This window comes from Haplochromis burtoni, unplaced genomic scaffold (assembly GCF_018398535.1).
Source record: "Haplochromis burtoni strain Fernald_Lab_line unplaced genomic scaffold, NCSU_Asbu1 Contig_3, whole genome shotgun sequence".
Lineage (NCBI taxonomy): Eukaryota > Metazoa > Chordata > Actinopteri > Cichliformes > Cichlidae > Haplochromis > Haplochromis burtoni.
Genome location: NW_024582364.1, coordinates 6,007,137 through 6,023,082, shown reverse-complemented (window position 1 = coordinate 6,023,082; position 15,946 = coordinate 6,007,137). Strand labels below are relative to the sequence as shown.

At 36.7% G+C, this 15,946-nt stretch overlaps 2 protein-coding genes across 9 annotated transcripts in view; one reads left to right on the top strand and one right to left on the bottom strand.

Annotated features, from left to right (window-relative positions):
- LOC102288907 (pituitary adenylate cyclase-activating polypeptide type I receptor) overlaps window positions 1-8,876 on the top strand; it is a 43,690-nt gene extending 34,814 nt beyond the window's left edge. For 4 of the 8 annotated variants that reach the window (XM_042220236.1, XM_042220234.1, XM_042220245.1 and 1 more), the window contains 3 exons: window positions 1,724-1,853; window positions 3,224-3,265; window positions 4,629-8,876. In XM_042220236.1, coding sequence (XP_042076170.1) covers window positions 1,724-1,853; window positions 3,224-3,265; window positions 4,629-4,853 — 397 coding nt within the window. In that variant the 3' untranslated portion in view covers window positions 4,854-8,876. The remainder of the gene's footprint in view (window positions 1-1,723; window positions 1,854-3,223; window positions 3,266-4,628) is intronic. The other 4 variants (XM_042220239.1, XM_042220251.1, XM_005912479.3 and 1 more) reach the window with 1 other exon arrangement.
- A 107-nt stretch (window positions 8,877-8,983) lies between these two features.
- Window positions 8,984-15,946, bottom strand: part of LOC102290031 (pituitary adenylate cyclase-activating polypeptide type I receptor-like) — a 45,166-nt gene continuing 38,203 nt past the window's right edge. The window contains exons 12-13 of the mRNA XM_005912482.3: window positions 15,033-15,074; window positions 8,984-14,809 (exon numbers count right to left, since the gene is read on the bottom strand). Coding sequence (XP_005912544.1) covers window positions 14,663-14,809; window positions 15,033-15,074 — 189 coding nt within the window. The 3' untranslated portion in view covers window positions 8,984-14,662. The remainder of the gene's footprint in view (window positions 14,810-15,032; window positions 15,075-15,946) is intronic.

Sequence of the window (15,946 nt, the reverse complement as noted above, 5' to 3'; positions counted from 1 at the left end):
GTGTGTGTGTGTGAGTTTCTGTCTTGTGTTCACTGCATGTGTGTGTCTATGTGTGTGTGTGTGTGTGTGTGTTTGTATCTTACACCAGGGGCTCTTAAAGTTTTAGGGGTTTTTAATTGTCAAGGCTCAGAAATGCATTACCTCACTCACAAAACAGAACAAATCTAATCAGTGCTCATGCTTTTGAAAATGTTCTAATCAATAAGTTATGAAAGAACTCATTTACGGTTAATTTCTGTTTTTTTAGATTTATATTTCTGGTGCTGTTTTTTATTATTATAGTTACTATTAGTTGCATATCTCCTTCCATTATGATAAAACATTTAAAAGAATTTGACATTCTGGGATATTGTTTACTTGTTTTCTTGCTCAGAGTTGGATGACCAACACCTTTTTATTAGCTAAACAAGAGTAAACAGTATAACCTCACTATACACTTTTAATCCATAAACTGCCAAAAAAAAAAGTTTAGATTCAGGTAAATATAGACAATGTGTCAAATATTAAGCTGTGAGGATTCAGATATATCTAAATAAGTGTTTGTTACCTGAACTTGCACTGTTAAAAATAATATTTTTTTAATAGTGTAAGTTTATATTAAGAAAAAACAGTATGTAGAAAATTTCTGCATTTCAAAACATCACATATATTTTTAGAGATTTCTTTTTACAGTGTGCACTTTCTCCATTCCCACTTTAGGTGCTAAGCTAGCGTCACACTAAGTGGACAGATAAACAGGTGACCTTCTCCTGTAACTCTCAGCAAGAAAACGAGTCAAACTCTAGTTGTGAAACTATTTCATAAGGACCCCTGGCGACACTGGACCGCACTGTAGAAACCACTGTTTTGCACAGTTGTGTCCACCAAGTGTTTGTCTGTATTGTGCCGTTGATATTGTGCGTCAGCCAGTGTTGTTGGCTCCATCATACACGCCACAGTGTAATGACACAGCTTCATGTGACTGCCATAAAGTATCAAACACAGCGGCAGTTGAGTGCATTCTTGCCGGTGTCTTGACCTAAAAAGAACTGATACATTTAAATAAACCTCAATCGTAAAGTTAAGAATGGATGTGTGGTGCTATTTTATTTTTCTGACTGTCAACAAATCCAGTCAACTACTTCTGACCTAATATTATAGAGCTTAAACAGCTGGGCTATGCTGATTTTTAGTCGCTAAAACTGGGCTAAGCAGTACAATTTTTAGGTGATTTAGAATATTTATTTATGCATGCATGTATGTGAAACTGAAAATAAACTGTAGTGCTTGTTAAAAAAAAGTTCATCTAAAAAAAGGAGTACATCATTGATCTTTTTTTATATATACTGGCTAGAAATGAGGGGCTTTAGACTACAACAAAGCAGTTTGTTGTTGGTTTTGGTCTTTTCAGTGGGTTTGTTGACATTAAGAAAAATACAGAATACCACCAGCCTTTACTTCGAACACTTTAAGTATTTATTAAATCCTCTTTTTTTATACAAAGCTGAGGATTAATATATTATTATATTAATATATACATTTTAATATATTTTTAACATATCAATATATAAATTTGCGGCTTAATGAAACATTTAAGAAACAGTATAGTAGTGAAATGTGGCACAGCATTACATCAGCAATGCATCTCTAGCGTCACCTGACCAGCTCCAGTAAATCTACATTAAAACAACTTTGATTTGTGTCTCACTCAATCTCATTAAACTGTTTGTTGTTGTTTGTTCAGGCGTCTGGCACGCTCCACCCTCCTGCTCATCCCTCTCTTTGGTATTCACTACACCGTGTTCGCCTTCTCACCTGAAGATGTCAGTAAGAGGGAGAGGCTTGTGTTCGAGCTGGGCCTTGGATCCTTCCAGGTACACTCCTGCAGCTCCTTCATCATCCAGTTTTACTTAAAGAAGAGATCCCAGATGATGAATGAGTGAACGTAATGGGACAATAAATCATTTGAATGTAGAAGATACAGCAGGATCTTAAGGAGAGTTTTAGTAATATCCAAAAGTTATCTTCTGCAGTCATTATCAACAGCTATGAAAAGTGAAGAGGAGCTAAGTACATACCCCATAAAGCCTTTTTACTGGAAGCAGTTGTGAAACTGTGAAAGTAATATTGGGCAGCACTTTAAGCAGTAAGAATAACAAATTAATGCTATAAAGCTACATGCAGTTAAACACAATGCCGTTAAAATGAGCCCTGCAGCAATTAAACTGGATTTATAAAAGGATAAACTAGATGGAAACAATTATTCTATATTGTCTCCGATGCCAGGAGGAAATGTGTTTATCAGTGAAAGATCAGCATCAGTAATGATGAAAAAAAGACTAAAATATCTTCAGTGACTCACTTAAATTATTTTGTTTGTTTCATCCAATAAGATGCCATTAGGGGGTGATCAGCTAACATGCTAGGTAGTCAATTTCTTTTGTGTTTTTACATTTTTGACAGCACACTGAGGAACACATTTATAGACAATTGTTTTTGTTAAAGTAAAGCTACATGTAGATACAATGGTCCACAATTTCACTGGCTCTATTTTTCTAAAGTGCAGGTTAACCCTTTACCTTCATTTGCATTTGATTTATTTTGTGCAAAGTCATCAAAGGGTGACTTGAGAAGGCATTTTAAATTTTATTGGAAAAGAAAGTGCCTTGGAGTTCTTTGAGGATTTAGCGTATGTTTATCCTTTTCAAAGAACACCTTAAACAGAAGCAGTTTGAATCCAGGAAGTGCTCCTTCTCGGGAACAGTTGAAATGCCAAACCTTATAATGGTTTTGTTCATTTTCTTTTTAAAAAATTATGGCTTTTTGTCATGCATTTTGTTAGGCCTCGGTCACCTTAGCTGGCAGTAAACTGACAGAGATGGGTATCTGTGGCAGATATGTCTTATCAGCCTGGTCACTTACAAAATGGTAGATGTAAATATAACCATTAGTTGTAGGTAAAACTAACTGCTGGTGGCTAATTTTTCCAAATAATGTACTTTGATATACATCTAACATCCCAAATACTGAAGAGACCTGTACGTTGTGCACAGCAAAAGCAGAAGTCAGTTTTCCTCTTTCTTTTCTCTTACAGTTCTTATAACATCAGTGCTATACATATACTGATGTTATAAGTGTTGCTTGATTATATTAAATGTATATATTACCACAGTTAGATTAAACTGAATCTCGAGCAAATTTTCTCTCATTTCTCTTTCAATTTTCTCTCCATCCTCCTCCTCAGGGCTTTGTGGTGGCTGTCCTCTACTGTTTCCTCAATGGAGAGGTAAGCTTCCCCCTTATTTATTCATATACACACTCACTTCTTCATAGTATTTTTTATAATAGTTCTTGTGCTTGCAATTTCAGGATGAATCTCTGTGCTTATAATTCTACCCAAATTAATATAACTTAATATAAATTTTATCACCATTTAATACATTTTGTATAATATACAATTAGTTGTAATATACATTAGTTGTAAGCAAATATGAGGACAGATAGTATAACTTCTCCCATGAAGCATCTGCAAGTGATGCAGAAGCAATCTGTCTGTTTAATCATATAGTGTAAGAAATATTAAAAATCGAATGAGTTATTTTATATTCATGTAAAGCATTAGTTGCTGGCCAGTGTTGAAAAAAGTGTGCCTTCTGAGAACTGATGACCTTTTTCCATATTTTCCCCAGATCAGCTATAATTTAAAAAATAAAGTAATTTTAAATAAAAATCTTAAAAAGTGTTTCAGTTCTAACGTTTTATATATCAGGACATAATAAAAAAAAATATTCTGTCCTTACCAGGTTCGAAAATTATTTGAATACAGATGATCAAGAACACACACTCCACTTTGTTCCAGATGTCTTTTGGTTTGTTCAGATGCAGTTTTGCAAAAACTAAACTGAGGCTTCCTCTTCACAACTCTTTGAAACAGGCCATATTTATTATACTTTTCTGATAGTACTGTCATGATCTTTAACATTTAACATGCTGAGATCCATAAAGAGAGATATGCTGGGTCTTGGGGTTTTTGCAGTTTCTCTGAGCACTGCATGGTCAGACATTGGGATATTGTCTTGGTTGTTTTCCACTTTTGAATATTTTTTCTCACTGTAGAATGATGGACTTGAGTTTGTTGACCTTATAACTCTTTCCAGATTGAGCAGCAGCAACAATTGCTTATTTAAGATGGTTGCCAATGTCTTTCCTCTGGAAAACACAAGAACCTGAAAAGTCAAAATAAGTCTTTTTATAGAGGTGCTCACACTTGCTGGTTATCAGATAATTAAGGTCATTCAATTATCAGTACCTCACTGCTACTTACCCTGTTAATTCCTCAAGAAGCGGAAAAGGTATAGATAGTTTTTCATACACAACTTCTCCATTATTCATATTTACTTAATTTTAATACCTGCTAAGAACCAGATTTTTTTAATACTATGTCCTGATACATAAAACGTTGGAATTATTATCTATTATAAAAGCCATGTTATATTACAGTCCCAAATCCCAAAAAGTTGGCATGCGTGCATGTCTTTCGAACGCTCTAGATCACGTTAGGAAACTCTTCTTTCTAAAAACCTCACCTTTACTGTACCTTTTCGTGGAGCTGGTACAGCTTAAAGTACATTAAAAATGACCTTGTGAAGTTTCTCCCTGAAGGTGCAATCGGAGATCAAGAGGAAATGGCGCAGCTGGACGGTGAACCGGTACTTTGCTGTGGACCTGAAGCAGCAGAGGCATCCTTCGTTGGCCAGCAGTGGAGTGAACGGCGGGACTCAACTGTCGATCCTCAGCAAGAGCAGCTCGCAGATACGCATGTCGAGCCCGCTGGCGGAGAATGCCAACATCAGCCTCCCGACCTGAGCATCTGATTTGCTAGAATCAACTTCAAGGTGCCGTTCCACTTACCTACATCAGACCAACCAGAGCAGACCAAAGTGGCCCCTCAAACCTCTTGCATGTAATTCACCTTTAGAAAATGAATCTTTCTGAAAACATTTACTGGAGATTTTATGTCTTTATCATTTAATATTGAAGTAATATATTTAATTTATCTCACTACCTTAGACTACTTTAGGTTGCAATTTTTATGATTAATGACTTAAAATGAATATTTTTGCACAACTTAAATTACATTTTATTGATTTAAATTCTCTTTATATAATATTTCCCCCTTTTATTGTTTTATTTACATTCAGATAGGAGATGGTGCCACAAGAGACACTATTAAAATAATAATAATAATACATTTTAAGAAATAAATAGCTTGACATAAAGTATGGGGTCATATTTGGCTGTTGGTGTAAAGTAAATGTGCTTCAAAGTGCCAAACTGGTTGCCTGACTGGATTTCATTACAGCCCAAAGTTAATTATCAACCAAACGTTCGCCTTGCTTGTAAAAAATGCTCATTGTTTAAATGTTTTGTCTTGAATTTAAACATTTTCTACTTTCAGCCGTAAGTACAGAGTATGTCAAAATATAACTTATATATAAAGAAAAAAAAAACTCATGGATTGTGTAAATAGTGACTTTTAGTGTCTAGATCAGAATTTCTTTATTTAGGATAACGCAGTATTGTTATGACCTTTTCAAATAAAAGGAACTGGAGCCCAGATCTGTAGACTACATCCCATATCCAGAGGACCCAGAAGATCCTGCCCACTCTAGTCTGGACTATTTTTTGTATGAAATGAAAAATAAAAACACATACAGTATATATAAAAGAGATGTGAACGAACTGTGTTTCCCAACCTTGGGAATCCCAAAATTAGATTGAATTAGAGGGACTGTGAGAAGTTAGCCATAATGTGGACATTAATATTGGTTTGTTTTTCCTTCTAGTTCCTCATCTTGATGCTTAAAATAAGCAGCCTGTCCTCACAGAGTGTGATGATGGGTTGCGAGCTGACTTAGTTTTGTTTTAAGCGGTTACAGATCAGAAAGGTTGGGAACCACTGATCTACTATCTGAACCAACTAGAGCCTTTAGCTGCTCTACTAGTGGAGCTCGAGTCCCCTTTTCCCTTTTCAGACAGATTTTTTTTGCAAACTGTGAACATAAACAGTACACGTGCCATATAGTGGATGCTTTCACCCAAAGCTCTTCATAGTGCCATGAGTTTAAATGTACATCGTTTTATTGTAGGGGAGAGATTCCCACTGTCAACATGCTCTTGAACATAACAGATTTCATTGTCTCTTGATCTCTTTCCTCCAAGCTTGAGACCATTGTGCCATAATAAATTGTTCCTACTCTAATTTTAACCATCCTACGCTCATATTCCAAAGTGCCTAGTCGGTCACAAATAGCTATCATTTTTACATTTTTACAGGTAATCTAAAGGTGCAGCGAGTCATTTCAAAGAATGTACAGAGTGGTGGATTTCAGTGTAGATTGAAGAAAATATGCTTTTTCCATTGTGTGTCTCAAAACTTTATTAGTGAATTTCTCATCATTGTCAGTTTATTAACTTACACACAGTGTAAAAAGAGTCCTGCTGTGTAGTTTTCCATAATTTTTATTTATTTTATTTATCTCTTGGTTTACAGCCATGATGTATCTACAACACTCATTTTAGCAGCAATGTGAAAGATAAATGGCTTCAAAACAAAACAAAAAAACAAGTGGTGTAACAGTCAACATTAAAGGCTTTAATGTGACAGCTCTTGACAATCGCTGATTTTTGCTCATTTTTCTGTTTTGTTTGTGCAAAAAACAGGCTGAGAAACAATAATTGTACAAGTGGGAAATTATTTAATAGAATAAAATGTGAAATGATGTAAACAAAAATAGTTTTTTCACCATATTTATTTTATGTACCATCATAGTTGGATTCTAAGAATGTAGTATCTTTGAACAATGAATTGATGATACTTTACAGATAAGGATGTATATTTATTTTCCATGAAATGGTGCCATGTAAAGTGACTATATGTACAGTATACATGCTTTTTTGTGCATAAAACATAGTTGTGGTTCTAATGTATGATTTCATTATTTTGAGTGATGTGGTGTTCTTGGTCTAAGTGCCATAAATGTAGTGTCATAAGAAGTGAGAGTGGGAGATGCATAGCAAAGTCTCTCACTCTAGAGAAAGACAAAAAACAGAAGAAGCAGATGCAACCTCTGAAAAGTAACATTATATCAAATGCATCATCTTTGCAGCTTGTGGACAGTAGAGTGAGGACAACAGACAGGGGACATGATTTTATTCAAATAGATTTTTAGAGGTGGAACAAATGCAACAGACAAAACACAAAGTGTGTAAGAGAGTGTGACTTTAAACACAAACACTCTGCTGCTGCTTAAGTGTTTCTATCACCAGCCGTCACTCTGAGTGTTAAACAGCTCAGATGTAAACGACCATGTCTCAAAGCTGTTACTGTATGTGAAAAAAAGAAGAGTAAAAATGACTCCTTGCTCATTTCCGTGCTGTGTATTTGTCTACCACAGGGTGGCAGTAAAATGTTAAGGAGAGTGGACAGTTTTGACAGGCACTGTTTTGCTCATGTTTAGAAATGTAGGATAGGGGGTAGAGATGCTTATATGCCATATTTTTATTCTTTTTCTACATCTGTTTTTGTGACAAGCCCAACATTTTGATGTCCATAATAAAACTTAAATTAATATTGTTTTGTTTTTTCAATGTAGAGATATGTGTTTTTCTGTCATGCCATATCTCAAATTCCTCCCCTTCACTTTAGTGAACTGTGTCAGTTTTTAACCATACTGTGAGATTAGAGGAAATCTGCAGAATTTGTTTTGATTCTTAGCACTAGCTAGAGGAAAACTGAGCATTGTAGCTTTTAGCTAAATTTTGGCTAAAAGAGACCACACTGCTTTTCATAAACCTCTTCTTGCATTTATTTTAGAATTATTATAACAAACGAATGTATCAAAGAGAAACCCTGATAATTTTTTTTAATATTATATATAGAGATATATAATAGCGTGATAACACGCTTATATCTGTATGCTAGAAAAAGAAGCTATATCCAGTGATTAGGGAAACAGCTAGCCTCTGATCCTCATTTAACTCCCTATTTTATACCCATACCAAAAATACAATATATATAATTTATGAATAAACCTAAAAGGCTGTTTCCCATACCTAGTAGATTTCTACTAGCTGGAAGTGACTTTTTTTACTAGAAGAGAAACCCCCCCTCCCCTTAGCTAAATAAGCTAGCTGGACAGCAAGCTAATATCTTGTCTTTTTGCCAGCATTTTTAGCATCAATCTCATTTAACTTTTCTCCAAAAAAAAAAAAAAAAGTAAATGAGTGTTTCTAAAACTGATTAAAAAAATATTTTGACTGTAATTATTCTATGTGGCATATCTCTGTGTTAAGATGCTGTTACTTTGGCGGTTGTGCTTGTTGAGCCGGTTTTATGATGTTTTGAATGTGTGTTAAGTCTTGATTGCCAATGAATTGAATGTACCGTTGTCGCTCAGCTGCTCTTAAATGTTGCCTGCTATAAATTTGCCATAGTGTACAAATGATGTCTTTTCTTTATCATGTATGTATACTTTTGGCACACAGGTGGACCTCTTGACTAAGACCTGCAGTGTTTGTGGCTGTGATTTTGTACATTTCTTTATGTACCAGTTTTCAGTGTGTGTGTGTGTGTGCGCGCGTGTGTGTGTGCATCTGTGTTTGAAAGTTGGAGACTGTAATCTGTATGCATGTGTATGTAATGACAAGCATTTAAATATATGTAAATTCTCAGTTTAATGAAGAAAAAATATCTATGAACTTTCATCAAAGTTAAGTTCTACCTGTGACAGTGTGCCATGTGTAACAAGCGTTCTGGTGTCCAACATTCATGTCTCCAGTTGTGTAAAATTGACTGCAAAATAAACTTATCGGTGGTAAGTTGTTGTACTTGCAAAGAGTGTGATTCATTATTCAAAGATGGAAGATTTACTTACATTTACTATCGGTGTAAGAAGTTTACATACACATGGGTGTGAATGTCATGGCAATTTGGGGCTTTTAATAATTTCTTTGAATTGTTCTTTTTCCAGGATGAAATGATTGTACAGTATCCATCTTTAATGACTTTTAAAAAATAAGAATTATCCACACAAGGTCAAAAGTACACGTATAAGCTCAAAGGTATACCTACATTGCCACTAATATTTGATTAAATACAGAATTGGTAGAGTTCATTTAAATTAGTTGGTTTCCTGGCATCACTTGGCTTTAAGTATAGTCCACAAATTTTCAACAGGGTCGAAGCCAAGGCTTTTAAAAAGGTCATTCCACAAGCTTAATGTTAGCCTGCTATATTCATTCCAAAACCAGATCCAAGTTTAGGATGATTGTCCAAGCACCCAATTACGTCCAAGCTTCGGGCTGTTGATCTCAGGTGATGTTGAAGAATATGGAGGTAGCACTCCATTATTCTAAACACTTTGTTGAATGTACTAGTATCACTGACAGCATAACAGTCCAAGAGCACCACCACCATGCTCCTCCAAACATACCTCGTGCTGTCGGAGCCAAATAGCTCAATCTTTATCCCATCTGACCGTAAAACTTTTTCCCCAGAAGACAAGTTGCTTGTCTATATGTGCAACTGCAAATTTCAGCCAAGCTTGAAGGCAGCGATTTTGGAATAGGGGCTTCTTTCTTGATCAGCGCCTAATCAGGCTAAGGCAATGTAATACTGGACCCACTGTGAACAGTGACGCTGGTGTTTCAGCAGTTTCCAGGCTTGAGCTTTTGTGGTTCCTGGGTTGTTCCTGAATGCCTTATCAGATCTTGGCAAAGCGGTGACACATACAAATAACTTGTACTTATGTACAGTTGTTTGAACTGATGATCTCAGAATTTGCAGATGTTTAAAAATGGCTCAAACGTTCTTCTTTTTAGAGCTTCATTGTTCCTTGGACTTTACCATTGTTCTGAGTATCGGTCAATCAAACAAAGAAAAAGAGAAACTACCAGTTGTAGTCAATTATGATTACTGATGAGAAGTTAATATGTCTTTGCTTTATCAAGTCAAAGGACATTTTAGATCCTGAATATGTACTTTTGACTCTGTGTATATTAGAGAAAATCCAAAATAGCTTAAAACTTGTGCGCCTAATTCTTGCTTCTTGTTCTTGTTTTTTTTAAAGTCATTAAAGATGCATGCTGTACAATCACTCCATCCTGGAAAAAGAACCGATCAAAGAAATCATTAAGAGTCCAAAATCACCATGACAGTCACACCCATGGTGTGAAAGTCACAACTGTGGAGAGGAACAGGATTTTTGCACTACACGTATAACTTTATTGCGGGGGATTGCACCCAGTGTGAGTAACAATCTTTGTTGGTGTCTGCGCTAAAGTAACCTGAGGGGTCCACTTTGGAAAAACTATCCTAAAACATTAACTGTACGACTTCGATAGATTTAACAGATAATCCTGGGTGCTTGTTAATAAATGTTAATTATTATTATTCTAAGGGGTTTTTGGACATAGGTGTTCAAGACCAGATTTGGTCCTCTGCTCCATACGGGATTTAAAAGTAATTTAAAAAAGAGTTTAAAATAATTTATCTAAAAAAACATTTTATTTAAAACAAGTTGGCTTTCAGTTTATGACTGCAGAATTTGTTCAAGCAAAAGTCAAAAGTCAAAGCCAAAAAATAAAACGTTTGCTCTCAGCAGCATTAAACTGTTACCCTCATTGGATTACCAGTTCATGAGGAGAACCACCAAAGCTTAATGTTATATTTCACAGTTTTCTATATTTTACATTTCCTACGATTTATAAATTATTTTATTCGATAAAAGTTTCATCCCATTTTATTAAGTATAGCTTCTTGTGTATATTGTATAACATATATTATACTAATTCATATACACATAAAATAAAATATTATTATACAAGTTGTATCTACTTATTAGGCCAATAGAAGGGGGGATAGATGGGCTCAGTAGGATCACTGAGATATCAGCTGCGACAACCGGAAGTGTTTTACATTCATTATGAATCGAGCAAGTAGGGCCTATAGGCATAATTTTTAGGTCTGAGGAATAAAGAGGGTCTGAGGAAGGTGAGGTTTGGCTTCAGGTCCAACATTGTATTTGGGGAAAGGAGAAAATGTGCTTTTCTTAGGTCCTGGTTAAAATTCTGATAGAAAGGAAATCCTATTCTTAGATGGAAAAAGTAAACACTGAATACTTTTAAAACCACAAATGTTCATCTATTACTGTGCATTACATGCACGGGTACACTGTTACAGTGTCTGATGTCAATTGTGTGTAGTTAATCTGGTACTATCTTTGTGTTAAAGATCTTGTATAGTGAAATATTTTTGTACACTAATGTGTCTGCAGCTTTGCTGAATATAAAGACTTAAAAAGTGCAGGGCTGAGATGCAGCATATGAAGTTAAACCAAACTTAACTTCAGAGATGCTGGATGAACTATTACTTTAGGAAATATAATTAAGCAAGCTGTTCCCAGTCTTTATGGTGAGCAAATCTAACAAACTGCTGCTTAAAATAATTACATAATTACAAATGCAAAGGCTTAATGGTTGTACAATTCTCAATATGTATTTGTGTGCACACCTACTATAAAATTTATATACTGACTAGAAAAATCACGTGAACGTCCCCTGAGGTCGGAACAACAACACAGAAAGTCTGAAAAGACATCTTGTGCATCTCTGCAACCCCAGGCACAGAAAGGCATAATTTGACACCCTGGGGTGAGGAAATGTTGTAAAAGCACATGAACACACAGAACTCTGAAAAATGACTTCCAAACTCCAAAAATTGGACCACCTGAGGAGCACTTGAATGCACAAATAAGAGGTGCTATGTTTTATTGTGCTGTAACTTTGGACCATTGTCAGTGTGGGTAACCAGCCCAGTGTTGTTAAACACAACCATTTTATGACATTGTATTATGTAAATGCCAGGCACTCTTTTAATAATTTGGTATTTCTTTAAGTGCAACTAGTACATCAAATGCTCATGATTTATCACATCTGACAACACCATAAATATGTGGAAAGCAGCAAATAAATATTCACAAATCCAATGGCTCATCATCAAACCAATAAGTTAAGACATGATGTACCAATTAATGGCAATGCAAAATGCTTGTCCTGGACTCTCTGGATCTCAGTACTTTAAAAAATTATATATAGATATACATAACATATATATTTCAGTCAGTGAAATGCTAAGTGAGCAAGCACGCACAACTCCAGAGTGGTCCTTCAAAAGTTTCCAGCATAGACTGCTCCTGCTGCTTGCTGCACAGAACTATTTCACATATGTTAGTGATTTCCCAAATCCAGTGTTTCCACAGCTGTCTCTATTGAGGTTTCTCATGTCATGAGCCCATTGCTCAAAAGTTGTCTTCCATAATGATGAAAAACACCCATCACTTGACAACTGGTCATTAGTGGTTCCTGGAGGCTGTTGTGTGTAATTGAAAGCAAAGATTTTTTTTTCTCTAATACGTCTCTAATTCACTTCTCTTGCTGACCATTGTACAGCTGTACAATATGAATTTCCCCAGTGTGGGATAAATACAGTCTATTTCTATGTCTAAACAAGGAGTTTCAGCACTGCAGCCCACATTTTTTAAAAGGCACAACTTATACTTTGCAGACACACAGTCGCCACTTTTTTTCCACAGTTTTTACTTGAGATAAAAGCCCCTTTTCCATTAGAACCTACTCAAATCGACTTGCCATGGTTCACCACGGTTTTCAGGGTCTTCTCTTAGGTCATAGTATCTGGACCAGGTACTAACATAGTACCTGCTTGGCCAGGGTTCATAGTGAACCGAGCTTTTGCTAAAATGTGACGTGGTCAGACTGCATGCCACCAATTGGCTAGTCAGGGGCATCGCTCAATGAGTCATGATAGCGTCCCATTCACGAAAATCAAAAACACTTATTTTGAAACCTGGTAACGAGGGGAAATGGCTACAAAAAACAATGCCATGGTCCCCAAGTCTGATGAAAAGCCACAGACTGAACAGCAGGTATATTCTTGCTTCGATGTCCACCTTTGTTGTAGCATTCATTTCATACATTAACCGTGTATTTATCAACGCTCCGCCCCGTTTCTATAACAATGACCATGCACATTAGGTGGTACTCAGTTGTAATGGAAAACCAGTCGATCCGAGTCAAGACGTGGGCGAGTCGTGGTGAGTCAATCCGAGTAGGTATTAATGGAAAAAGGGGTTAACTAGACAACGTCTGTAGAAAAATCACTTTCATTCAAATGATGACCATAGCAGCATGCTAGCAGCGAAAGCAATCACAAGGTTGGGGAATACACATTTTTCCCTAGAAACTGGGGGTTGCTAGGTGGTTACTGACCTATCTATAGGCCTGTTTAACCTCCAGCAAACACTTTTAACTCGTTGGGAAATAAACTTTTTTCCTTCTAACTGGTAATTGCCAGGCAGTTATTGACTGGCCTCTAGGCCAGTTTTTCAAGAATTTTGTGTTTTGGTGGATTTCCTTTTGATCAATTTGCTACTGTGTTACTGTCACCGCTGCAACTTGACACCTTTCCTGAAACCTGGTTTGGTGGCTTTATTAGGTGGGGTCAGTGTTAGCCTAGCTCCTTGTTTTGTTTTCAGCCTGCTTGCTAAGTGCCTGCTACCTTCAACAGCTGTTAAGCACTATTATGACAGTGTCTTGACACTGCCTGCCAGCATACACACAGTTAAAAGATGACCTCCGCCATGTAAAGCAGGAACTGGAGAAAAAGGATGAGCTAACCATGGAGTTCTCATCTGTCATCACTACACAAGCTAAGCACTTAGCTTCTCTACACTCCTCCTGCTGCAGAACCAACTGCTTTTCCACGCATTTCTTCACTGTGACACCATACTCCCCTTCTGTCCAGTTCTGTTTCTCTACTGGAGGTAACCCTGTCATATACTGTCAGGTCAGTTGAATCTGTGGTTTGTCTTATATGACAGTTAAAACCTAATTTTTTATAGTATAACATTTCCTTAGTCTTTTCCCATTATTTTTGGTTCTTGTTCTTCTAATGTGTGTATGCAGGAGTGAATGTACTGTAAGATGTTTGCCTGTGTTTGGACTTGTACATTACATCCTGTTTCATCCAAACTAGGAATTTTGTAACTGCATTTTTTAAATAAAATAATCGTTGCTGTTATTATTATTAACATTGCTGTTAGTATCATTATTAGCATTACTATTAGCATTATTATTAGCATTATTACTGCAATGTCACCATGCTCACACACTCAAAATGGCAGACAAATTAACATCTGAGGTTTGTCGTCATGTGTCTGCAAATGCTAAATATGATTCCACAACATTTTTGCTCAGTCATTAACTCAGGGCCAGCTCTGTCCCCAGGTTTTCCTCTTTCCTCTGTGGCACCGTGACATCCCTACAAATCAACCACCATCGGAGACGGTCCAAGAAAGAGCACGCTGTGTTTCAAATGAGAAATGTGTGCTGTACCATCCTTAAACTGCAGCCACAACTGCTTCTGAAATCAGTATAATGCATCCTGATACATTTCCTCCTCACTCACCTGTGCTCATTCTGGTAACCTGTTCTTAGAGAGGGGTTGTTGAATTAATGTCATCAGCATGTTCAGCTCCAAGGACTGATTCATTTTTCCCCTTCCTTTTCCTTTGTGAAACATTTTCTTCATTAATGATCTCTGAAATCATACAGAAGAGATGTTGCCACTAGAAGCAGGCAGCCCGAGCCCCCCATGAGTCCGAATTGTGATCTGAGTGATGCTTCTCTTAGCTGGTGTGAGATGACTTTGATTGTGGCACTTCCACAGCCACCTCCGCAGCTCTGTTTGGACCTGCAAACAAATAGAAATTGCAGAAAGTTACAGACGCCTAGGCTTTTTGTTTACCTGTTGAGCAAAATGGTTAATGTCTCGGCAATGCTGCCATTTACCCATACCAAAAAATGTGTTTGAGGTTTTCACTCCAAAGAATAGCTCTTACCTCAGGGCAGTTATTTATGAAAAATGTTTGTATGACTTTTTTTTTATTACACAAGCTTCCCCTCCATTTGCCTACCTCTCCATTCATGAAACAGTAAAGAAGCGCCACCACAAACCCCTGCAACATAAAAGACATCTGTTTCAAGATAAAATCATAAGAGTAAGAACTGATTGCATGTACAGTCCGCTTAAGGGAAAACAGTGACTTGTGTTGCTAACACTTAATTGCACAAAGCATCACAATAACTTCAGAGAACAAACAAGCAAAACAGGATGAAGCTGCAGGCTTTGAAGAAGTCATTCGGTTGCTGATTTATTGTTGTTTGTTAATTCATTTTGTCATGTTTATGGGATACATTTTGTGCTGCATAAATGTCAACATTCCACGTAGTTATAGTCTTACACATGCACAGATATTATGGAGTGGTTATTTATGACCGTGATTATTTCAGCCAGCAAGGGCTGCCGCTCTTAGGGGTCGCCATAACAGATCATCTGCTTCCATTTCTCCTAGTATCTAGTATTCCTAGTATCCTCTTCTTCCACATATTCATATGAATGTACTCTTCCTACATATGCCCAAACCATCTCAACCTTGTTTCTCTATCGCTCAAGCCCTCATTCTGATATTCTCATTTCTAATCGTGTCCATCCTGGTCACTCCCAATGAAAATCTTAACATCCTCAACATTGCCACTTTCAGGATCAGCTCCTGTGTTTTTGTCAGTGCCACCATATCCCAACCAAACATCACAGCAGGTCTCATTAACATTTTGTAAACCCTCCCTTTTACTTTGGCTGCTATCCTTCTGTCACAATCATCCCAACACTCATCTCCACCAACTCCACCCTGACTGCACTCTCCTCTTCACTTCTGCTGTGCACCCTGTATTCTGTCTTGTATCTACTGACTTTCATTCCTTTTTTAACTTGTCCATCACCACTGCATACAAGAAGGTCCTCAGAGCTGATCCCTGATGTAGTCCTACT